Here is a 26,062-nt window from a genome sequence, read left to right on the forward strand (position 1 = left end):
CCTGACTCAAGGTGGGGTTTCCGTGCACCCCCAACAAAGGAAATGGAGGCGCAGGATTTCTGACTCACAGGGCCCAGAAGCAAGGGTACACAAGGACCTTGGGAAGGGCAGGCCTCCTTCCCACAGTCCCAGTGATCAGGGCACAGAAAACAGGGTAGCAAGTACCTGATTACTTGAGAATGCATGGGGCTGAATTCCCTAACTTTTCACAAGGTCACCTCTGTGTGGTTATTCGAGAAGGCTCTCAGAAAACCAGTGGGAATCCTAGGCAGATCCTTATCTAAGGTTAAACTCACTGAAAAGTAGGCAAGAGAAAGAGAGCAGGGATTCACATTCATCGGGCTCCAACTGGATGCCAGATCATCCATAGGCACCTTTCATCAGAAAGGCCTGCCTTTCTGATTCATTTCATTGGGTGCTCCATTCAGTCTCACAGTCTCAGTCTCCCACATTTGGAAATTTTGTCTCCATGGAGGCACAGCTTGTGCTAGGTGGAACCTAATGCCAGTCCCCTTCCCTCACAGCCCACAGACACCCCAGTGTGGAACAGGCAGTGTGGGTGGGTGGTAGCTCTCCATTATCCTGAACCCACATTGGGACTGGGGGAAGACAGATTACCTGGAGAATGAGAAAATGTTAAGTGTGCAAGAGCACAGTTTTGGAGACAACTCATGAATTTGTCCGTGAAAGAGCTTGTGTGAACGTCTCTTAATTCTGGAAGCATATACCTCAGTTCAAGACCCAGATGCTGACTCAGGTCCTCTGCACATAATCTCGGGCTCAGTTTGGGCTCTTGGAAGCTTAGATATATACGTAGAGGCCACAAGCATGCAGTGTTTAAGTCTTATTTCAGCGTTCTGGTCAGTGAGCCATGAGAGATGTGTGTCAGAGCCGTGATGTGCCTGTGGACCCCTGTGTCTCCTGCAGACCCCCGAAACGTGGATGTCAGCTCTGCAGCCTCATTACTGTATTTTCACACATGTGCCAGTTGGATTGTCTATAGTTGTTCAGCAGTGAGGAGGGTAATTATGGATTGTCGTCAGCAACAATCAGTCCCTTAACTTTCTCGGGGTTGATAATTTGACATTTGTGGCGACACCACAAGGAATGCAGCTATTATGGCTTAAATGGGACCAAAAACCACTCTGAGATATAACGGGGATTCATGAGTTTGCCTCACTGGCCGCATTCTTCTTGGAGGGGTGCACTGCCTGTGCTCCCACCAGTGCCTCGTCCAGTGCACCATGGAGGATCCCAGCTTATGTGGCAATGGCAGTTCCTGTTATTGTTGCATATCCCTCTGTGACTGCACTTCTCTGGGATACAGTCATAATTCAGCTGAGCCACACTGCCAGTGCAGTAGGTGTCCTGACAGAGCTTTCCAGAAGCATAGGGGGTACCAGTTCTCACATGACCAATCTCGGTTGTTCCTGTGCTACTATGTGAATTCAGCCGCAAACACCAGAACCCTGATATCTCAGATGGATTGAATCCAACATTCTCTTGCAGCTGAGGGAGATGTGTGACAATCCTACACTGCAGCCTTCCACACGGCACGTCTGTGTGGGAACAGGGTTCAGGGTTGAATTCCCCAGGGTCTTGTGCAGTGTCCATATCGGCTGCTTTTTTGATTTATGGCATAGCAGACATCTTCACCTTTCCAGAATTTTGCAAAGATTTCTTGGCAGCGCATAGTGCGGTCAGTGCAGTTCCCATGATAGCAGCATCCCTCTTCAGTGCATGGGGTTCCGTCTTGCCTATGGAAGTCATCAGGGTACGCCAAGGACACCCCACAACCCTGCCTTCATCCTGTCTGTGTCGAAACCATTGGCCCACCTGGCATCTCAGGGCTCTTATGTTTTATCTCAGGAGCTCTAACTGGGTTTGAATACACCAAATTGTATGAACTCAGTATGACAGTGATCTCACTGATCCTCTGGGAGAGCATCTCGCTATGCTGTGGTTGGAGCTGGTTATCCCAGAAGGGCAGTTGCATGAACACTAGGGCTTGGAGTTCATGGTGAAGAACAACAAGAAGCAGCGTCCATTTAGCTGCTCTCAGCAGAGGCTCCTATGCTAATGACCAGGGCAGTGCAACGGTGCCTGTCAGCTCTCCTGCCCCATGAAAATGCACTCCAAGAAGGTAACTGTCTCACCCGATGTGACTCAGGGATCCTCAAACTGTAGCACTGCCTGTGGGCCACGGGGCTGCTTCTCCCCTGGAGCACTGCTACGCCCACCAGACTCCACCCCTGTGATGGCATGAACTTCTAAACCTTCAGTCTTTCAGCTCCGCGTTTACAGAAGGTTGACTTGTCTTGATTACCTTTATGTGTCATCTTGACTGCGTCATGGGTGCCCAGTTTCCCCACTGTTTCTGTGGATGTCTGGTAACTATTCCAGAAGACACTGGCATTTCTATCCATGGTTTCTGTCTGCCTCGGCATCACCCACTCTGTTAAGGTTCTGAAGAAAATCTGATGCAGAGGGAGGAAGAATTCCCTCATTTTTACTTCCCATGTGCTTGTTTGAACTGGAACAGTGGTCTCCTCTGGCCCTTGTTCTGAGAGTTACATCATCAGCTTTCCACGTTGTGAGACTAGAGAGTAGTTCAGAATTAGATGAGAATTACACCTCTGGTTTTCCTGGGTCTCCAGCATGTGAGAGTGGTAGGTGGGGTTTATCAATGTATTCAATCATGTAAACCAATGTGCTTTGGGCCCTGTGCCTCGGGAGAATCCTAATAAATGGAGATGAATTATCTCTTCTTTAGAGGAATTGAATAAAGCTGTAGCTCATTTAAAGTCCTGCGTAGCAACAGCCAGGTGGGAAGTGTCATGTTGTTTTATTGGGACAATGGCTGGGTGAGGATAAGGAGGAGCTGTGGGATCCTGTGGTCCTGGCTGCACTGGGAGTGCATCTGGGACCCCTGTAAATGTTCAGCTGTTGTGCCTCAGGATATCTGCAATTCACTCATATTGAGGGACAGGAGTAAGCAATGCAAAGAACTGTGTCTTTTGTGCACGTTAGTGTAGTTTTCCTATGACAACAAGTATCTAATTTAGACAGTTAATTGGTAAGCACAGAAACCTGTGTCCAGAGAGCCTCCCTGGGGAAACTGCTGTGTGGAGAGGAAGCCCCTGACCCTGACAGGAAACCTGCCTGTAACCTCCATCTGCACCTGCCTCTGGAAACACAAACCAGAATTGTGCATTTTGTGTGCCCCCCTGGTTGTGCTGATCCCCTCCTGCAGGGAGGTTTGTGTGTGGGCTTCCATTGGGGTCCCCTCTCTGTGTCTCTTGCACAGTAATATGTGGCCGTGTCCTCGGTCTTGAGGTTGTTCATCTGCAGATATAGCGTGTCCTTGGCATTGTCTCTGGAGATGGTGAATCGGCCCTTCACGGAGTCTGCATAGCTTGTGCTCCTTCCGTCATATCTAATATATGCGGCCCACTGCAGCCCCTTCCCTGAAGCCTGGCAGACTCAGTCCTTGCTGTTGCTACTGAAGGTGAATCCAGAGGCTACACAGGTGAGTCTCAGGGACCCTCCAGGCTTCACCAGGTCTCCCCCAGACTCCACCAGCTGCACGTCACACTGGACACCTGCAGACACCAGACATCTTGGTCAGGAAACTGTCACACATCCACTGGTTCTCACTCATACCCACTCACATACTCAGTGTCTCTAATTCACCATGACTTACCTTTCAAAAGAGCAACGAGGAAAATCCAGCCAAGCACAAACTCCATGGTGAGGTGTGTGTGTTCTGTGCTGATCACAGAATGGGAACACCTGGGACTCCTGGGGCTGGGGCTCCTCTCCCAGCTGCAGACTGCAGAGGGCACTACAGAGGGCTACAGAGAGGGCACTATTTGCATGTCCTCTGACATATATATCAAGATTCAGACTTAGATTTGATTCTGTAAAAGTGAACGACAGGGTTGGGGACGCATTTCTACATTAGTTTGTGTGGATGGTGCTGTGAAATTATGAATAATTTTAATTGGTGAGCACAGGTATATTTGCAGGCATGTGTGCAGTTTTACATGTCTTTCATCAACATTGGTCATTTTCGCTCTACAATTATTTTACATCCTTTTTGATATTAATCCCAAATACTTCTTTCTGTGAAATTTTCACTTCTATAATTTTGTTATTTGTTTTGCATATATTTCCACGCTGGTGTGTAGAATCACGGGCGGTTTATTTTTTATTTATTTTTGTTCATTATGTATCCTGCACTTCTCCTCATTTTTAAAAACTGGTTCTAATATTTTTTGTGGTATCTCTAGGCTTTTGTTATGTTTAAGATCATGTCATCTACAAACAGGCAATTTTTCTTCCTTCTCACTGTTTTAAATGTCTTTTATTTCTTTTTATTGCCAAAGTTTGAGTAATTCTTTCAGTTGTAGGAGAAGAATGCTTTTCCCTTCTTCTGGGGTTTCACCTGGTGTAAGGATTCAATTGCCATAAGACTGATCTCAAGGGGAGGATAAATTTCATTTTGCAAGTGCATGGCCTTCCTAATGATATGACACCCAGAGAATGTACAAAGCAGGTGGCACTTGTGACTATCAGACAACAAAACATTCGATTTGGCAAGAGTTAAGGCAAAGGTGTGGGTTTGGGGGTATTTAATTAGTCAACAAGTAACTAGGTTTGTTTTCACAGCCTTCTTGTCCCTGTGTTCCTTATTCTGGTGCTAAGGATAGTTCTTCCCTCCTGGAACAGGTAAGGGAGTTTTCCCAGGGGAGATTTATTTCTTGCTGTCAAGGGACAAAGGATGGTCTGAGTGTCCTTGGACTGGCTGTTTCTCACATGACTTTCATCCAAATCAGCAATGTGACACGTTGATATGGTTTGAGGCAGCATGTTTATTCTTCACATTATCATGTTGAATACTTACGTTAGGGGTGATCATCATTGTCTGATCTTGATGTAGAAGGAATGGTTTTCATATTTTTCTGTTCAATATGCTGTCAGATGTCGGCTTTCATAGTGGACATGAGCATCTGGAGGTAATTTTCTTCTTTTTTTTCTTTCATTACCATGTTTGTTTTTTTATTTTTTTTAATTTATATCCAAATTAGTTAGCAAATAGTGCAACAATGATTTCAGGAGTTGATTCCTTAGTGCCCCTTACCCATTTAGCCCATTCCTCCTCCCACAACCTCTCCAGCAACCTTCAATTTGTTCTCCACATTTATGAGTCTCTTCTGTTTTGTCCCCCTCCCTGTTTTTATATTATTTTTGTTTTCCTTCCCTTATGTTCATCTGTTTTGTCTCTGAAAGACCTTATATGAGTAAAGCCATATGATTTTGTCTTTCTCTGACTGACTCATTTCACTTAGCATGATACCCTCCCTTTCCATCCACATAGTTGCAAATGGAAAGATTTCATTCATTTTGATTGCCGAGTCATACTCCATTGTATTGATATACCACATCTTCTTTATCCATGATGGATTTTTTTGTTTTTTTCTTTTGAGTGTTGAGTTTGATAAGTTCTTTATATATTTTGAATACTCTTTATCTGATATGTCATTTTCAAATATCTTCCCCCATTTGTCAGTTGCCTTTAGTTTTGTTGATGATTTCCTTGCTGTGTAGAACCTGTTTATCTTGATGAGATCCCAATAGTTCATTTTTGCTGTTGTTTCCCATGCCTCTGGGGACAATGTTTAGTAAGAAGTTGCCCTGGTCAAGGTCAAAGACGTTGGTGCCTGTGTCCTCCTCTAGGATTTTTATGGTTTCCTGTCTCACATTTAGGTCTTTCATCCATTTTGAATTTATTTTTGTGTGTATTGTACAAAGTGGTCCAGTTTCATTACAATTCCATGTTGCTGTCCAGTTTTCTCAACACCACTTGTTGAAGGGACTCTCATTTTTCCATTTGATACTCTTTCTTGCTTTGTCGAAGATTAGTTGACCATATAGTTATGGGTCGGTTTCTGGGTTTTACATTCTGTTATGTTAATCTATGTGTGTATTTTTATGCAGGTACTATACTGTCTTGCTGACTATAGCATTGTAATATAGCTTGAAATCCAGAATTGTGATGCCTCCAGTTTTTTTCTTTTTCATGATTGCTTTGCGGATTCAGGGTCTTTTGTGGTTCCATGATAATTTTATTTTTGAAATGTTTTTATTTATTTTTGGGAGAGAGAGAGCATGAGCATGGGAGGGGCAGAGAGAGAGGGAGACACAGAATCTGAATCAGACTCCAGGCTCTGAGCTGTCAGCACAGAGCCCAATGTGGAGCTCGAACTCACGGACTGTGAGATCATGACCTGAGCCGAAGTCAGACGCTTAACCAACTGAGCCACCCAGGGGCCTCAACCAGTATAAGTTTAGAATTATTGGTTCTAGCTCTGTGAAAAATTCTGGGATTAGTTGAGAGGGATATTTGCTTTGAATTACTTGCATTGAATGTCTAGATTGCTTTGGGTAGTATAAACATTTTAACAATGTTTTTTTCTGAGAGAAAATGGGAGGAGGGGCAGAGGAAGAGGGAAGGAGAATCCCAAGCATTTTCTGTGGTGTCAGTACAGGAACCAATGTGTGGTTCGATCTCAGGAACCATGAGTTCAAGACATGTGCCCAAATCAAGAGTCCTGGCTTTAGCCCATGGAGCATGTAAGCACACCAATTATACTCTTAAGTATAGAGAACAAACTGATGGTTACCAGAGGGAAGGTGAATGGAGGGTTTGGGGAAGTAGATGATGGGGATGAAGGGGTGCACTCATAATGAGCACTGGGTGTTGTATGGGAATTTTGAATCACCATATGTTACACATGAATCTAATATTGCATTGCATGTTAACTAACTTGAATTTGAATAAAAAAATCAATGTATGTTAAGTGTCTACAAATGGCCTTGTTGGCATACAGCCCACTAGGAATCATTTATTCCAAAAACTATACTGACAAAAGGAACAGCTAGAATTTTGAGCTAAGGTATGTTCCTTTCCTTCCCCACCCCACCTCAGCAAATGGAGAATCCAGTGCAAGTACCTGGGACTATAGGCGTGTGCCACTGAGTCTGGCTGCAACCCTACGCCAGATTGTTGTAGCCAATACACAGGGTTCCCGGTGCCCAGCTCCTGTTCAGAGGACTCTTTTCCAGAGGGACAGAATGTCAGTGACCCCAAGCTGTTTGCTGTTGATGCCAAGCCCCTGCAGGTGCCACCGAGATGTGGGACTCATTGTATGCAGCCCCACTTCCAGGATGGAGGGTTTTCCCTGGGCACAGTCCACTAGGGATGCTGGGAGCCTGGTCGCCCCAGACCTGACTTATATGGCAGGAGTCTCATGCCACCAGGACAAGCAAGCCACAAGGAAATGAAGGTGCCACCCTAACTGGGTGGATCCCTAAACTGATCCCTTATTTTGTCCCCACCTGCAGCTTCAGAGTTTTGCTCAGGGCAGGGGGGACCTGGAGCAATCCACTAAACCAAGGTGAAAATCTGTTCTGGTACAACCGAGTTCATTTCCAGCTGAGTGTGAGGAAGGTCTGGGCCTCATGTTGTGGGAGAGTCAGGTGCAGGAGACAAATGGCTTCAGTGGAGGATTCCTAACCTACTCCTGCTCACCAGCAGGAGAGAGCAAGAGCCAGGGACAGTGGAGGGAACAGCTGCTGTCAGAACACATTTGAGATTCTGTTCTCAGCAACTCTCCATTCAGAGGAGTCCGAGGTGGTGAGTTTCAGTCTGTGGAGACTCCATACTTCAGAGCATTGTTGAACATAGGACAACATTCAACATGCAGCAGAGGAATTTATCATGTGGGGGTGGGTCAGAAAGTGATAAAGTCTAACCAAACACTGTCGCCTAGGCTGTCACATCTAGGCTGGCTGTGTGAATGTCTCAGGCCACACCACCTCTGTAGTCTTTGAGACTACTTTCATTCCCTCACATCATGTCTTTGAGGTTCTCCTAGTTTCAGGTCTGCATCAATAGTGTCACATTTCTGTGGAAAAGCATCCCATTGATGGAAGTTTTATACTTGGTTTATTCCTTTATATTTAGGACGACTTTTGACTTATTCTTAGCTTCTAACACTAAGAAAGATACTATACATATGTACACACCATTTATTTTCAGAGCATGGGATTTCATTCTGGAGAAAGTTCTCGGGAGTGGTATTTCCAGGTTACATGTTAAGTCATCCATGTATAATTTCATGAGTAACAGCCAATGATTTTCCAGATCTGGTGTTCATTTTTTATTCCTACCTGCAGTGTTTGAGGCCCCCAGAGTGCTGCATGCTCACCTGGATGGTGTTGCCAGTGTTCCCTTCATACCTGAGCCCTCAGGGTGTGTGCATAAGGCATCTATTGCATTCTTGATTTGAATTTCCTTGCCAATCGATGGTGTGAAGAGACTTTTCCTGTCCTTACTAATGTGTCTACAACCTCTAGGATGGGATGTTTACTACGCAAGGCTGTGTTTGTTTTATAGAGGGTTGTTTCCTTTCTTCCTATTGACTGTTGAGGGTTCTTAGCATATTCACGATGCAGGTCCTTGGTGGTTATGCAATTTGTGAATATTGTCTCTTCCTATGTAACTTGTCTTACTGCTATTTCCTCATTGGCAGAAAAAAAACATCCGATTTTCACAAAATGTAATTATACCATTTCTTCTTATGGGTCTTGTGTTCTGAGCTTTAATTTTGGTTTTCAGGATGATTAATTGTGACTAATATCTATTTTGTAATGTTTATACTTGAGAGAGAGACAGAATGTGAGTGGTGGAGAGGCAGACAGAGGGGAGACACAGAATCTGAAGCAGGCTCCAGGCTCTGAGCTGTCAGCAGAGAGCCTGACAGGATGCTCAAACTCTTGAACTGTGACATCACGACCTGAGCTGAAGTAGATGCTTACAGCGACTGAATCACCCAGGCACCCGACTTATTTCCTGATTTACAATGTAAATAAAAGTCTTTTTTTCTGGTTTCTCTCAATGTTGAATTGTTCCCTAAGTGGTCTCTGGTGACTTAGGGTTTTGTTGTTTAAGTTTATGGACTCCAGTAACTCAGTTTCATGGCATGGTTTTTTGATAACTATATGGTCAATTCTGTTGTCATGCTGTAATTGAACTTCAAATTTCATAAGAGATTCTGTGTGTGTCTGTTTGGACAGATTGCTCATCACATATGATAGATGTGCTCCTGGGGTCAAAAAACGCGTTTACCTTTCCAGGTGTTGGGCTTTCTCTATGTCTCAGGAGCCATCGAGCTCTGTGCACACAACCTAGTTCTTGACACAGGATTTTCCCTTCACAATTCTATGTAAAACCCTGAAAATTCATATTATGCATTGTCACTGTCAGACACTTCATGAATAGAACACACTGCAATGTTATATCATTTCCTGAAACTATTTCCTAAAATTATTTTACTCTTGCATGTTTGGGGGTATGATTTTTCTTTCTCCTTCAAAGGGGAGTTCATATCTGCATTTGTGGAATTCTTCCAGCCTCCTCATCCCCTAATGCTTTTCCAGCATGCTGTACAGTGTTTCACTAAGTGCATATTTAGGTTTATTTGTACTCTGCCACATTCGGTGATAGGAGTGTAAGACAGGCTGAACCATATAGCTGGTTTTTGTTGTTGTTGTTGTTGTTGTTGTTCGGTTCCCATGTAAGTGATCTGTCATATTGAATGTTTATAGAAAAGATAGCCCCTCACTTTCATACACCACTAACAGGGGACATGGTCCTTTTTAAAAGAAAAGGCAAAGGAAGACAAGGGAGCTGAGACACAAGGTTGGGGAAAGAAACCTACAGGCTGGCAGGAAGGGTCATCTCTCCAGACTTTCCAGTTCTGCAGATGTGGGTCCCTGCTGAAGCCCAACTTGGGTTCTTGTGCAGGTGTCTGGACAAGCGGCCCATGAGATATGGGCACATAGGATTTAGAAAGGGGTGCTGTAGTTTGAGTTCCAGCCCGCCTGGCACTGCTGTGAAAATTCATGCATATGTTAACTTATGTCCACGACCAGTTAGGGATTAAAATGGGTAAATTCAGGAAGTTAGGCTCACTACCTTAGATTCCATGTTCATGAAAATTTGTGACAACATTTCTCCCTTCCTTTTTTTTTTTTTTTACTACTTTAATTATTAAATTTGTGTCTAAATTTTGGGTAGTTAACATATTGGGTGATATTAATTTCATTAGCAGAATTTACTGACTCATCACTTACATTAACACCCAGTACCCATCACAACGCATGGCCTACTTAAACCCCCTCACCCATTATCCCATCCCCCACACACCTGGCCTCTAGCAACCCTTAGTTTGTTCTCTAACATTAGAGTCTTTTATGTTTTTCTTGCTCTTTTTTCCCTTCACCTATGTTCCTCTGTTGTGTTTCTTAAAATCCCCATATGAGGAAATCATATGATGTTTGTCTTTCTTTGACTGACTTACTTCGCTTAGCATGATACCCTCTAGCTACATCAACATCTTTGCAAATGGCAAGATTTCACTCTTATTTCTGACTGAGTAATATTCTAGTCTATACACATAGCACATTCATCACTCGGTGGACTTTTGGTCTCTTTCCTCACTTTGGCTCTCATTGGTAATGCTGCTGTGAACATTGGGGCGCATGTACCTCCTCAAATCAGAATTTTTGTATTCTTTGGGTGAATACCTCATAGATCAATTGCTGGAGTGTAAGGTCGTTTCATTTTTAAGATTTTGAACTGTTTTCTGGAATGGCCACACTATGCATTTTCACGAAGAGTATAAAAGTGTTTTCTTTTCTCCTCAGCCTCATCAATATGTCTTGTTTCCTAGTTGTTAGTTTTAGACTTTCTGACAGTTTGAGGTTGTTTCTCATTGTAATTTTCATTTGTATTTCCCTGATGATGAGTGATGGTGAGCATCTTTTTGTGTGTCGGTTAGCCATCTGGATGCTTTGTTTGGAAAAGTGTCTAGTCATGTCTTCTGCCCATTTCTTCACTGGATTAGTTGTATTTTTGGTGTTGAGTTTGATACATCATTTATAGATTTTGGATAGTAAGCCTTTATGAGAGTTGTCATTTGCAAACACCTTTCTCAATTCTGTAGGTTGCCTTTTAGTATAGTTGTTTGTTTCTTTAGCGCAGAAGCTTTTTATTTTGATGGAGCCCCAATTTTGAATGTTTGCTATTGTTTCCTTTGCCTTCTGAGATGCGTCTACTAAGAAGTGGCGATGTCCAGTGTCAAAGAATTTGCTGCCTGAGTTCTCCTCTAGGATTTTGATGGTCTCTTGTCTCACGTTTAGGTTTTTCACCCATTTTGAATTTATTTTTGTGTATGGGGTAAGAAAGTGACTCGGTTTCATTCTTCTGCATCTTCTGGTCTGGTGTGCCCAACACCATTTGTTGACAAAATTGTCTTTTTTTCCATTACTTACTCTTTCCTGTTTCAGCCAAGATGAGGGGACCATACATTTGTGAGTCCATATCTGGGTTAACCTTTCTGTTCTATTGACCTGTGTGTCTCTTTTGTGCTTGTGGCATACTGTCTTGATGACTACAGCTTTGTAATATAGCATGAAGTCTTCAATCACGAAGTCTCCTGTTTCTTTGTGTAGCATAGACATGTCAATAATATTTGCTCCTTCAATCCTTAACATTGACTGTGTTTCCATTTCTTTCTGTCATCCTCAGTTTCTTTCATCATGTTATATAGTTTTCAGAGTATAGATCTTTGAACTCTTTAGGTATCCTATTATTTTTCGTACAATATTAAACGGGATGGATTTCTTTTTTTTATTTGTCTTTTTGTTTCCTCACGATTGCTGTATAGAAATGCAATAGAATTCTGTATGTTGATTTTTAATCTTGTGACTTTGCTGAACTGATGTATCAGTTCTTGCAATGTTTTGGTGGAGTCTTGGGTTTTCTATGTAGAGTGTCATGTCATCTGTGAAGAGTGGAAGTTTGACTTCTTCCTTTCCAATTCGGATGTCCTTGTTTCTTTTTGTTGTCTGTTTGTGTGGATAAAGCTTCCAGGAATATGTTAGGTAGAATTATGAGAGTGGGCATTCTTGTGTTCGTGACATTAGAGGAAATTTGTTTTCCCAGTGAGGATATTAGCTGTGGGGTTTTCATATATGGACTTTAGGGTGTCGAGGTATTTTTCCTCTATCCCTTGTTGAGGGTTTTTATCAAGAAAGGATGTTTTACTTTGTCAAAAGTTATTATTATGTTTGCCTCGATTGAGAGGGTCATATAGTTGTTATCCTTTCTCTTATTACTGTGATGTATTACAGTGATTTATTTGTGAATATTGAACCACCCTTACAGCCAAGGAGTAAGTCCCACCCTATCATGGTAAGTGATATTTAAATGTATTGTTGGATTCGATTGGAAAGTATTTTCTTGAGAATTGTTGCATCCATGCTCATTAGGGCTAATGGCCTGTAAGTCTCGTTTTTAGTGGGGTTTAATCTGGTTTGGAACCATGGTCATACTGATCTTATAGAATGAGTTTGGAAGTTTTCCTTCCGTTTCTATTATTTGGAATAGTTTGAGAAGACGAGAATATTCTATTCTACTTAAATAGAATATTTACACGCTAATTATCCGGTAGAATTCACCTGTGAAGCCATGAAGCCCTGGAATTTGTGTGTCAGTAGGTTTTTGATTACTGATTCAATTTATTTGCTCCTTTCAGTCTGTTCAGGTTTCCTATTTCTTCACATTTAAGTTTAGTTAGTTTATATCATTCTGGTAATTTATCCATGTCTTTCAGATTGACCAAATTTTTGGCATATAAATTCCAAAATATTTTTTATAATTGTATTTCTCTGGTGTTAGTTGTGCTCTCTCCTCTCAAATTTGTGATTATATTTACTTAGTCCTTGAGGAAGATGGCAGTGTAGGAAGACGTTGGGCTCACTGGGTCCTGCTGATCACTTAGATTCCACTCACATCTGCTTAATTTACCCAGGAAACCACCAGAAGACTAGCACAATGGACTCTCTGGAGCCAAGCATAGACGAGAGGCCCACAGAAGTGGATAGGAAGGTTGGAGAGGCGGTCCATGCTACATGGACTGGGTGGAGGGAAAAAGGCAGTGGAGGTGCAGCCAGCCCACCCAGCAAGGCAGAGCCCCCGAATCTGGCTTGCAAAAGCAGAAGGTCTGGATGGAGTGTGTTCTGACAGCCAGTGGGAATTAACATCTGGAATGTTATAATTCAACTGCGCTGCTCAGAGAGCGGGAGGGCTAAAGTACAATGGGAGAGAGAGTTGTTGAGCCCCACAGGATAGAGCTCAGCTTGGTGGGGAACAAAGGCACAGGGAAGAGCCATTTCCCTTGCCATCCCCCAGCCAAAATCCCAAAGGGAACCAGTTCCTGGCATGAACTTGCTTGCAACGCACAAATACCCAATGCTGTGCTTCTGCGGATCCATCCCTCCAATGGGTCTGCCTCCCTCCCAGTGCCACAGGGCTCCTCCTGAAGTTGACCACCAAAGGAAAAGCGAGCTGAACCTGCCCCTCCCGCCCCTGTGCATCTTGTGGATCCATCCAGGCTAATATGTCAGATCCCATCAAAGCAGCGCCCAAGCCTGGAAGTGTGCAAGTAGCCCAGAGGCCGCACCACTCCACAGTGAGTCCTGCCCCTGGGAAAGGGGAAGATAAGGTACACAGTAGTCTGACTGTGGCCCCAGCGGTGGGCTGGGGGCAGATATCCGGTCTGACTGCAGGCCCGCCCACCAATGGAAGTTACTCCAGACAGCACAGGGGAAGAACCCTGCAGTTCCGCGCCACTCCAGGGACTCTCCAAAATGATGAATCGGAAGAATTCTACCCATCAGAAACTACAGGAAATAGCGACAACTAATGAACTGATCAAAAACAATTTAAGCAGTATAGTAGAAAATGAATTTAAAATAATAGTCATAAAATTAATCGCTGGTCTTGAAAAAAAGTATAGAAGACAGCAGAGAATCTACTACTACAGAGATCAAGGGACTAAGAAACAGTCAGGAGGAGCTAAAAATGCTATAAATGAGCTGGAAAACAAAATGGAGGCGACCACAGCTCAGATTGAAGAGGCAGAGGAGAGAATAGGTGAATTAGAAGATAAAATTATAGACAAAGAAGAAGCTGAGAAAGAGAATTAAAAAATCCAGGAGTGTGAGGGGAGACTTAGAAAACTATGTGACATAATTAAATGAAATATTATATGCATAATTGGGATTCTAGAGGAGGAAGAGGCAAAGGTGCTGAAGGTGTACTTGAAGGAATTATAGCTGAGAACTTCCTTTATGTGGGGGAAGGAAAAATGCATTGAAATCGAAGAGGCACAGAGAACTCCCTTCTGATGTAACTTGAATCGATCTTCTTCATGACATATCATAGTGAAACTGGCAGAATACAAGGATAAAGAGAGAATTCTGAAAGCAGCTAGAGATAAACATGCTCTAACATATAAAGGGAGACCAAAAGACTAGTGACGGATCTCTCTACTGAAACGTGGCAGGCCAGAAAGGAATGGCAAGAAATCTTCAGTGTGATGAACAGAAAAATAATGCAGCTGAGAATCCTTTATCCAGCAAGTCTGTCATGTAGAATAGAAGAAGAGAAAGAGGTCTTCCCAAACAAAGAAAAACTGAAGGAATTCATCACCACTAAACCAGCTCTAAAGAGATCCTAGGGGGGACCATGTGAGACAAAGTACCAGAGACATCACTACAAGTATGAAACCTACAGATATCACAATGACTCTAAACCTATATCTTTCTATAATAACACTGAATGTAAATGGACTAAATGCTCCAACCAAAAGACATAGGGTATCAGAATGGATAAAAAAGCAAGACCCATCTATTTGCTGTCTACAGTAGACTCATTTTATACCTGAGGATACCTTCAGATTGAAAGTGAGGGGATAGAGAACCAACTATCATGCTATTGGAAGTCAAAAGAAAGCTGGAGTAGCCATACTTATAACAGACAAACTAGACTTTAAAGGCTGTAACAAGAGATGAAGAAGGGCATTATATAATAATCACAGGGTCTATCCATCAGGAAGAGCTAACAATTATAAATGTTTATGAACCAAATACGGGAGCCCCCAAATATATATAACAAGCACAATCATAAGGAACCTTATTGATAAGAATGTGGTAATTGCAGGGGACTTTAATACTCCACTTACAACAGAGCATAGATCATCTAGACACAGGATCAATAAAGAAACAAGGGCCCTGAACGAGACACTGGATCAGATGGACTTGATGTAGAACTCTGCACCCCAAAGCAACGGAATATACCTTCTTCTTGAGTGCACATGGAACCTTCTCCAAGATAGATCATGTACTGGGTCATAAAAGAACCCTCCATAAGTATACAAGAATTGAGATCATACCATGCATACTTTCAGACCACAATGTGATGAAACTTGAAATCAACCACAAGAAAAAGTCTGGAAAGCCTCCAAAAGCATGGAGGTTAAAGAACACCCTACTAAAGAATGAATGGATCAACCAGGCAATTAGAGAACAAATGTAAAAATATATGGAAACAAATGAAAATGAAAATTCAATAAACCAAACGCTTTGGGATGCAGCAAGGGCAGTTCTGAGAGGAAAATACATTGCAATCCAGGCCTATCTCAAGAAACAAGAAAAATCCCAAATAGGAAATCTAACAGCACATCTAAAGGAAAAGAAGCAGAACAGCAAAGGCACCCCAAACCCAGCAGAAGGAGAGAAATAATAAAGATCAGAGCAGAAATAAACAATACAGGATCTAAAAAAACTGTAGACCTAATCATTGAAACGAAGAGTTGGGTTTTTTTTTGAAAAAATAAACAAAATTATTACACCTCTAGCCAGTCTTCTCTAAAAGAAAGGGAGATGACCCAAATAGATAAAATCATGAATGAAAATGGAATTATTACAACCACTCCCTCAGAAACACAAGCAATTATCAGGGAATACTATGAAAAATTATATCCCAACAAACTGGACAACCTGGAAGAAATGGACAAATTCCTAAGCAGCCACACACTTCCAAAACTCAAACAGGAAAAAATAGAAAGCTTGAACAGACCCAAAACCAGCGAAGAAACTGAATCAGTTATCAAAAATCTCCCAACAAATAAGAGTTCAGGACCAGATGGCTTCCCAGGGGAATTCTACCAGACATTAAAGCAGAGATAATACTTCTCAATCTATTTCAAAAAATAGAAAGGGAAGGAAAACTTCCAGACTCATTCTATGAAATCAGCATTACTTTGATTCCTAAACCAGACAGAGACCCAGGAAAAAAGAGTACAGGCCAATATCCCTGATGAATATGGATGCAAAATTCTCAATAAGATACTAGCAAATCGAATTCAACAGCATATAAAAATAATTATTTACCATGATCAAGTGGGATTCATCACTGGGCTGCAGCGCTGGTTCAACATTCGCAAATCAATCAATGTGATACATCACATTAATAAAAGAAAAGATAAGAACCATATGATCCTGTCAATCGATGTAGAAAGAGCATTTGACAAAATTCAACATCGTTTCTTAAAAAAAACCCTCAAGACACTCGGGACAGAAGGAACCTACTTAAGCATCGTGAAAGGCATTTATGAAAATCCCACAGCTGATATCATCCTCAATGGGGAAAAACTGAGAGCTTTCTCCCTGAGATCAGCAACACGACAGGGATGTCCACTCTCACCGCTGTTGTGTAACATAGTGTTGGAAGTTCTAGCATCAGCAACCAGACAAGAAAAGAAAATCAAGGCCTCAAAATTGGCAAAGATGGAGTTAAGGTTTCACATTTTGCAGATGACATGATATTATATATGGAAAACCTGATGACTCCACCAAAAGTCTGCTAGAACTGATACATGAGTTCAGTAAAATCTCAGGATACAAAATCAGTGTACAGAAATCAGTTGCATTCTTACACACTAATAATGAAGCAACAGAAAGACAAATAAAGAAACTGACCCCATTCACAATTGCACCAAGAATCATGTAAACCTAACCAAAGATGTAAAAGATCTGTATGCTGAAAACTATAGAAAGTTTATGAAGGAAATTGAAGAAGATATAAAGAAATGGAAAAACATTCCGTGCTCATGGATTGGAAGAATAAATATTGTTAAAATGTCAATACTACCCAAAGCTATCTACACATTCGATGCAATCCCAATCAAAACCGCACCAGCATTCTTCTCGGAGGTAGAACCAGCAATCCTAAAATTTGTATGGAACCACGAAAGGCCCCAAATAGCCAAAGTAATTTTGAAGAAGAATACCAAAGCGGGTATCACAATCCCAGACTTTACCCTCTACCACAAAGCTATAATCATCAAGACAGCATGGTATTGGCACAAAAAGAGACACATAGACCAATGGAATAGAATAGAAACCCCAAAGATAGACCCACAAAACTAATCTAGACCTGCGAACTAATCTTTGACAAAGCAGGATACAATATCCAATGGAAAAAAAAGAGAGTCCCTTTAACAAATGATGCTGGGAGAACTGAGCAGCAACATGCATAAGGATGAAACTAGACCACTTTCTTACACCATTCACAAAAACAAACTAACAATGGATAAAGAACCTGAGTCTGAGACAGGAGACTCAGACTTTCTCCTAGAGGAGAAAGCAGGGAAAAACTCTGACCTCAGCTGCAGCAATTTCTTACTTGACCCAACCCCAAAGGCAAGGGAATTAAAAGCAAAAATGAACTATTGGGACCTCATGAAGATAAAAAGTTTCTGCACCACAAAGTAAACAATCAACAAAACTAAAAGGAAACCAATGGAATGGGAAAGGATATTTGCAAGAGACATATTGGACAAAGGGCTAGTATCCAAAATGTATAGAGAGCTCACCAAAGTCCCCACCTGAAAAACAAATAATCCAGTGAAGAAATGGGCAGAAAACATGAATAGACACTTCTCTAAAGAAGACATCCAGATGGGCATCAGGCACATGAAAAGATGCTCAAAGTCGCTCCTCATCAGGGAAACACAAATCAAAACCACACTCAGATATCACCTCATGCCAGTCAAAGTGGTCAAAATGAACAAAACAGGAGACTATAGATGCTGGAGAGGATGTGGAGAAACGGGAACCCTCTTGCACTGTTGGTGGGAATGCAAACTGGTGCAGCCGCTCTGGAAAACAGTGTGGAGGTTCCTCAAAAACTTAAAAATAGACCTACCCTATGACCCAGCAGTAGCACTGCTAGGAATTTACCGAAGGGGTACAGGAGTGCTGATGCATAGGGGCACTTGTACCCCAACGTTTATAGCAGCACTCTCAACAATAGCTAAATTATGGAAAGAGCCTAAATGTCCATCAACTGACAAATGGATAAAGAAATTGTGGTTTATATACACAATGGAATACTACGTGGCAATGAGAAAGAATGAAATATGGCCTTTTGTAGCAACATGGATGGAACTGGACAGTGTTATGCTAAGTGAAATAAGTCATACAGATAAGGACATATGTTTTCACTCCTATGTGGATTCTGAGAAACTTAACAGACGACCATGGGGGTGGGGAAGGCAAATAATGGTTGGAGAGGGAGGGAGCCAAAACAGAAGAGACTCCTCAAAACTGAGAACAAACTGAGGGTATATGGGGGGTGGGACGAGGGGAGGGTGGGTGATGGCCACTGAGGAGGGCACCTGTTGGGATGAGCACTGGGTGTTGTATGGAAACAAATTTGAAAATAAATTTCATATTAAAAAAAATTACTTAGTCCTTTCTCTTTTGTTTTTGCTAAGTATGGCCTCGGTTTATCATTTTTAGTTATGCTTTCAAAACCCAGCTTATAGTTTCTTTGATCTGTTCTACTGTTTATGTTTGTTTCTTTATCATTTATTTCTGGTCTAGTGTTCTTTATTTACCTTCTCCTGCTGGCTTCAGCGTCCAGTTTCTGTTCATTTCCTAGCTTGTTTAGGTGTAACATGGTTGTGTGTTTGAGATTTTTCTTCTTTCTTGAGTTTGGCCTGTATTGCTATATATTTCCCTCTTCCAACCAGTTTTGCTGCATCCGTATCGTTTGGCACTGGCATGTTTCCGTTTTCATTTGCTTCCATGTATTTTTTACTGTTTCCTTAATTTCCTGAAAATCTCATACAGTCTTTACTACAGTGTCTTTAACTTCATGTATTAGTGGTGTTGCCAAAGGTTTCTTGTGGTTGACTTCAAGTTTCATAGTGTCCTGGTCTGAAAATATGCTTGGTATTATGTCAATCTTTTTGTACTTGTAGAGGGCTGATTTGTGACATAGTATGTGATCTGTTCTGGGGAATGTTCTATGTGCACTCAAAAGGAATGTGTATTCTGCTGTTTAGAATGGAATGTTCTGAATATATCTGTTAAGTCCATTTGGTCCAGTGTGTCTTCCTTAGCCATTGATTCCTTATTGATTTTCAGCTTAGATGATGTGTCCATTGTTGTAAGTGGAGCGTTAAAGTTCTCTATTATTATTATTGTATTGTTATCAATTAGTTTCTTTATGTTTCTTATTAACTGATTTATATATATCAGTGGTTACAATTTTAGCATATAAAGATTTAAAACTTTGTATCTTCTCATTGGATAGACCAGTTTATGATGTATACTGCCTTCCTCATCTCTTGTAACAGATTTTGGTTAAAATCTAGTTAGTGTCATACGTGTATGGTACTACAACTTGCTTTAGACGTCCGTTAGCATGATAAATTGCTATCCCTCCCCTCACTTTCAATCTACAGGTGTATGGGTTGAAGATGAGTCTATTGTATGCAGTGTATAGAAGGTCTTGTATTTTTTTTTATCCATTATGTTTTCCTATGCCTTTTGATTGGAGCATGTTGCCCTTTTACATTCCCAGTGATTATTCATAGATATAAACTTAGTGCCATTGTGTTACCTCTCAAATCACTATTTATGGAGATTTTCTCTGCTTCTTTCTAGTCTTTGTTTCTTTTAGTCTTCCTTACCCACTCAAAGAGTCCCATTTAATATTTCTCAAAGGGTTGGTTAAATGCCACGAACTCCTTTGGTTTTTGTTTGGGAAATTCTCTCTCTCCTTGTATCTGAATGACAGCCTTGATGGGTAAGGATTCTTGGCTGCATATTTTTGAATTGGGCATGTTGAGGATATCATGCCACTCCTTTCTTGCCTGCAGGTTTCTGTGGAGACATCTGCCATAATCTTTTATGTCTTCCCTTTTTAGTTAGCGACTGCTTTTGACTTGCTGCTTTTAGTGTTTTTCTTTCTATGTGTATTTTGCTAATTTTACTGTTATATGTCTTTGTGTAGCCTGACTTTTTTTTATTTTACTGGGAGTTCTCTGTGACTCATAGATGTGGACGACTGTTTCTTTCCCCAGTTTGTGGACATTTTCCACTATAATGCACTCAGATAAAACTTTTCCTTTTTTTTCTCCCTCTCGTTTTGCACAGGGACTCCTTTTTTTTCACTATATGAAGTTTATTGTCAAATTGGTTTCTATACAACACCCAGTGCTCATCCCAAAAGGTGCCCTCCTCAATACCCATCACCCACCCTCCCCTCCCTCCCACCCCCCATCAACCCTCAGTGTGGTCTGTTTTTAAGAGTCTCTTACACTTTGGCTCTCTCCCACTCTCACCTCCTTTTTTTTCCTTCCCCTCCCCATGGGTTTCTGTTAAGTTTTTCAGGATCCACATAAGAGTGAAACATATGGTATCTGTCTTTTTCTGTATGGCTTATTGCACTTAGCATAACACTCTCCAGTTCAATCCATGTTGCTACAAAAGGCCATATTTCATTCTTTCTCATTGCCACGTAGTACTCCTTTGTGTATATAAACCACAATGTCTCAGGGACTCCTTTGAAAAGAATTTTATTTCACTTTTTGGAGTTGCTGAGTTCCCGAAGTATACGTTTGAGATGCAATATTTAGTTTTCCTTTTCTTTCCTGCTTCATTTCCCCCGTAATTTTATCTTCTATGTCACTTACTCACTCATCTGCTTCTTTCCACCTGAGGTCATTATATACAATCAGTTTCACCTCCCGTTTATAGCATTTGTAACGTTTCAGACTGACAAGTTTTTAGGTCTTTTCTATATGTAGACAGGGTATCCTCCTGTCTTGTTTGCTTTCTTGAAGCACAGCTAGTGTCCTTATGATAGTTTTTAAAAATTATTTTCACTTATTATAGTTTTTAAAAGTTCTGTTTGAGGCATATTTGTTATATGTGTTTTAATTATATCCCTTACAATGACCTTTTATCGTTTATTCTTTTGGAATGCATTCCTCCATCAGTCTGTATGTCTGTCTCTGCATTCTTAAGTTTTTCGGAAAATCCTGTTATGTTTTCTGCTTCTAGAGTAGTGTCTTCATGACAAGTGTTTACATACTGTTGAGGACCTGATATTCTGGAAGCATTTCTTGCATGTGCTGTGTGCACTGTGCTGTCATGTATTGGCTGCTGTGTCCCTCAAGTCAGTCCTTTGCAGGTTTCTCCTTGCCTCCAGTAGGGAGTTTTTCAACTTTGTCCAGTGTTGTGTTTTAACTAAGTGAGTTTGTTCTGACTGTTAAAAGAGGCTAATTCCTATCTCCCCTAGAAGTGAAGCTTTGCCTCACTATATGGTCAGTAGACTTGGTGCCTGTGGGGGTATATGGTGGTCTTTGGAGGGAGGGGCGTTGTGCTGGTCTGGGTTCCAGGCAGTCTTTTCCTAGTAAGGAAGCATCTGAGTAAGACAAGGGGGGTGGATCTTGGTGTCAGTGGCTCAGCTTCTACTGGGGGGTGATGTGCTGCTCACTGAACTCTGTCCATGCTGATTGGCGGGGGGAAATATTGGCATCAGCAACCCGTCTAGCCCCTGCAGTTGGAGTTCCCAGCCGCCCCTGTTCAGGAAGCCATCCCACAGAGAGAAAAATCTGTACTCGTTGGTCCCAGTCAGAACCCTGCCTTCACCCTGTCTGTGTCCAAGCCATTGGCCCACCTGGTGGCACAGAGCTCTTATATTTTATATCAGGAGCTCTAGCTGGGTTTCAAAAGTCCAAACTGTATGAACTCAGTATTATAGGGACCCCACCGATCCTCTGGGAGAGGGTTTTTCCGTGCTGTGGCTGGAGCTGGTTATCCCAGAAGGGCAGTTGCATGAACATTAGGGGCTTGGAGTTCATGGTAAAGAACATCAAGAAGGCAGCATCCAGTTAGGTGCTCTTAGCAGAGGCTCCAATGCTAATGACCAGGGCAGTGCAATGGTGCCTGTCAGCTCTCGTGTCCCATGAGAGGCAATGCCCCCTCTCCCAAATGCACTCCAAGAAGGGACTGTCTCTCCCTATGCCAGCCAGGGGACCCTCAGATCGCAGTGCCCCCCCATTGGTCTCTGCTCTCCTTCTTCATAGGAGCACTGCCATGCCCACCAGGCTCCACCCCCGTGACAACATGGACTTCTAAATCTTTAGTCTTTGAACTCCACATTTACAGGAGGTTGACTTCATGATTACCTTATTTTAATCTTTTTTTTTAAATTTTTTTAACGTTTATTTATTTTTGAGACAGAGAGAGACAGAGCGTGAACAGGGGAGGGGCAGAGAGAGAGAGAGGGAGACACAGAATCGGAAGCATACCTTATTTTAATCTTGACTGCGTCATGGGTGCCCAGATTAACCACTCCTTCTGAGTATGCCTGATATGTGTTTCCAGAAGAGATTGGCATTTCCATCCATGTTTTCTTTCTGCCTAGGCATCACCCATTCCATTATAATTCTGAGTAGAACCCGATGCAGAGGGAGGAAGAATTCCCTCATTTTTACTTCCCATGTGCTTGTTTGAACTGGACATTGGTCTCCTCTTGCCCTTGTTCTGAGAGCTACATCATCAGCTCCAGGTTCTGAGACTAGACTATTTCATAATCAGGCGAGAATTACACCATTGGTTTTCCTGGGTCCCCAACTTGTGACAGTAGATCATGGGACTTCTCAACATATTTTGTCATGGAAACCAATGTGCTTTGGATTCTGTTGCTCAAGGGAATCCTGACTAATACATGGAGATGATTCATCTCTTGTTTAGAGGAATTGAATAAAGCTGTAGCTCATTGAATGTCCTGAGTAGCAAATGCCAGGAGGGAAGAGTCACGTTGTTTGATTGGGACAAGCGATGGGTGAAGATAATGGGGAGCTGTGGGATCCTGTGGTCCTGGCTGTACAGGGAGTGCATCTGGGACTGCTTTAAGGTTCAGCTGTTGTGCCTCAGGAAATCTATAATTCACTCATGTTGAGGGACAGGAGTAAGCAATGCAAACAACTGTGTCTTTGTGCATGTTAGTGCAGTTTTCCTATGACAACACAGTTGCTAATTCAGAAAGTTAATAGGTAAGCACAGAATCCTGTGTCCAGGAACTGCTGTGTTGAGAGGAAACCCCAGACCCTGACAGGAAACCTGCCTGTATCCTCCAACTGCACCTGCTCCTGGGAACACAAAGCAAAATTGTGCATAGTGTTCGCCCCCTGGTGGTGCTGATCCCCTCCTGCAGGGAGGTTTGTGTCTGGGCTCCCAGTGAGGTCCCCTCACTGTGTCTTTCGCACAGTAATATGTGGCCGTGTCCTCGGTCTTGAGGCTGTTCATCTGCAGATACAGCGTGTTCTTGGCCTTGTCTATGGAGATGGTGAATCGGCCCTTCACGGAGTCTGCGTAGAATGTGCTACTTCCATCAGTATAAATGCGTGCGACCCACTGCAGCCCCTTCCCTGGAGCCTGGCGGACCCAGTGCATGTAGTAGCTACTGAAGGTGAATCCAGAGGCCACACAGGTGAGTCTCAGGGACCCCCCAGGCTTCACCAGGTCTCTTCCAGACTCCACCAGCTGCTCGTCACACAGGACACCTGCAGACACGAGACATCTTGGTCAGGAAACTGTCACACATCCACTGTCTCACTCATATCCACTCACAGACTCAGTGTCCCTCGTTCACCATGAATTACCTTTTAAAAGAGCAACCAGGAAAACCCAGCCCAGCACAAACTCCATGGTGAGGTGTGTGTGTTCTGTGCTGATCACAGAATGGGAACACCTGGGACTCCCGGGGCTGGGGCTCCTCTCCTAGCTGCAGGGTTGGAGCTGGACTGGTTTAATCAGCACAGGGAGGGCCCTATTTGCATATCCTCTGACTATATATCAGGCTCCAGACTTAGATTTGTTTCAAATTTAAAACCAGTGTTTGAGAGGCACTTCTAGATCACTTCTTGCAGAAGGGACTGTGACAGTATAAATAATTCTAATCTGTGAACACAGTGATCTTTTCATCTGTGTTTGCCATTTTACATGTCTTTCTCCCAGCAGGTCATGTTTGGTATGTTATTTTACTTTTTAGTGAAATTTAATCCTAAATACTTTATTTTGTGCCATATATTTTAATGTGTGTTTATTTTTGCGTGACAGATAGAGGGAAGGAGAGAGAGATCAGAGAGAGAGAAGGGGACAGAGAATCCCAAGCAGGCTCTGCACAATCATTGCAGACCCTGCCTTAGAATAAACTCAGGAACCATGAGATCATGACCTGAGCCAAAGTCAACAGTAGGCACTTAACGGATTGAGCCACACAGATGCTCCATTTTGTGCCATTTTCAATTGTGTGATTTTGTTATTTTTTTCATATACTATGTTTTAGGTGTGTGGAAATACAACATATTTTTGTATGTTGATTTGTATCCTGAACTTTTCCTGAGTTTATTAGTTCTAATACTTTTTTTTATGGAGTTTCTAAGATTTCACTATAAGTTCATGTGATTCTCAAACAATTTTCTTCTTACTGATTTGCATATCTTTATTTCATTTTCTTACCTAATTTTTATGGGTACATCTTCAACTTGTAGGACCAGAAAGGGTTTTCCTTCTTTGCTTCTGTGTTCTTTGTCTGGTCTAAGGATTCAACTGACATAAGACAGATCTACAGAAGAGAATAAATTTCATTTTGCATGTGCACAAGCTTCCTAATAATATGACACCCAGAGAATGAAGAAAGTAGGTGGCAATTGTACCTTTTAGAATAAAAAACAATGGATTTGTGAAGAGTTAACAAGACAGAGATTTGGATTTGGCCAAGTCAATTAGTGAGGAATTAACAAGGCTTGTTTGCACAGCCTTCTTGGTGCCAAAGTTCCCATTTCTGGTGTAAGGATGGTTCTTCCATTCTGGTAGAGGGAAAGGAAGTTTCCCAGGAGAGATTTATTTCCTGCTCTCAAAGGGACAAAGGAGGGTCACAGTTTCCTTAGACTAGCTGTTACTCAAGTGACTTTCCTCCAAATAAGCCATGTGACAAGATGACATACATTGGGTGCCATATTTTACTGGTCTTCATGTTACCATGCGGAATACCTATGTAGGGAATGAGAATCCTTGCCCGGCTCCTAATATGACAGGAAAAGCGTCAGTTTTTCCCTGTTAAATATGCTGTCAGGTGTGGGCTTTTCATCTACGGCCACAATTTTGTGGAGGTAATTTCTTTCTTTCCCTCAGTTGCTGAGATTTTTTAATAATGACAATTTGTTGAATTTTGTCTAGTTTTATATATATCAATAGATGATGATATAGGTAATCAATAGATGTGACTGCATTGTCACATATGACCCTTTCATTGTGCTGTTGCATTCACTATGCTAGGAGTTTTGCATGTATGTCCATCTGAGATATTGGCCTTTAGTTTCTCTTCTTATGGTGTCTTTCGATTTTGCAGCATAGTAAGGTTGGTCTTGTAGATGAGTTGGGGCATATTCCTTTCTTTTCAGTTTTTGGTAAGAGTCTGAGAGGTATTGGCATTAAATATCCTTTATATTTTGATACAATTCATATGTAAAGTCTTCTGTTTCCAAGCTGAATTTTTTTCTTTAGGGGAGGGATATGATTAGATTATAGATTCAATCTTACTTGCTTTAATTCTGTTAATTTTCTATTTCTTCATGTACAGTCTTGTGGATTGTATGACTCTAGAAACTTCCTAGTTGCCCCTTAGTTATCTAATAATGGGTCTATAATTATCTAGGGATTTTCTGTTATTGTTCTTCACTTCTTTGGTGTCAGTTATGTCCCCTCCTTAATTCTGATTGTA

General features: G+C 41.9%; 1 gene segment (V, D, J or C); it reads right to left on the reverse strand.

The window, feature by feature from the left end:
• Window positions 1-23,310: 23,310 nt before the first annotated feature.
• Window positions 23,311-23,985, reverse strand: LOC131518032 (immunoglobulin heavy variable 3-74-like). The segment is given in 2 exon segments: window positions 23,311-23,840; window positions 23,940-23,985. Coding segments are annotated over 2 exon segments (576 nt in total).
• Window positions 23,986-26,062: the final 2,077 nt, after the last annotated feature.

This window comes from Neofelis nebulosa, chromosome 7 (genome assembly GCF_028018385.1).
Source record: "Neofelis nebulosa isolate mNeoNeb1 chromosome 7, mNeoNeb1.pri, whole genome shotgun sequence".
NCBI lineage: Eukaryota > Metazoa > Chordata > Mammalia > Carnivora > Felidae > Neofelis > Neofelis nebulosa.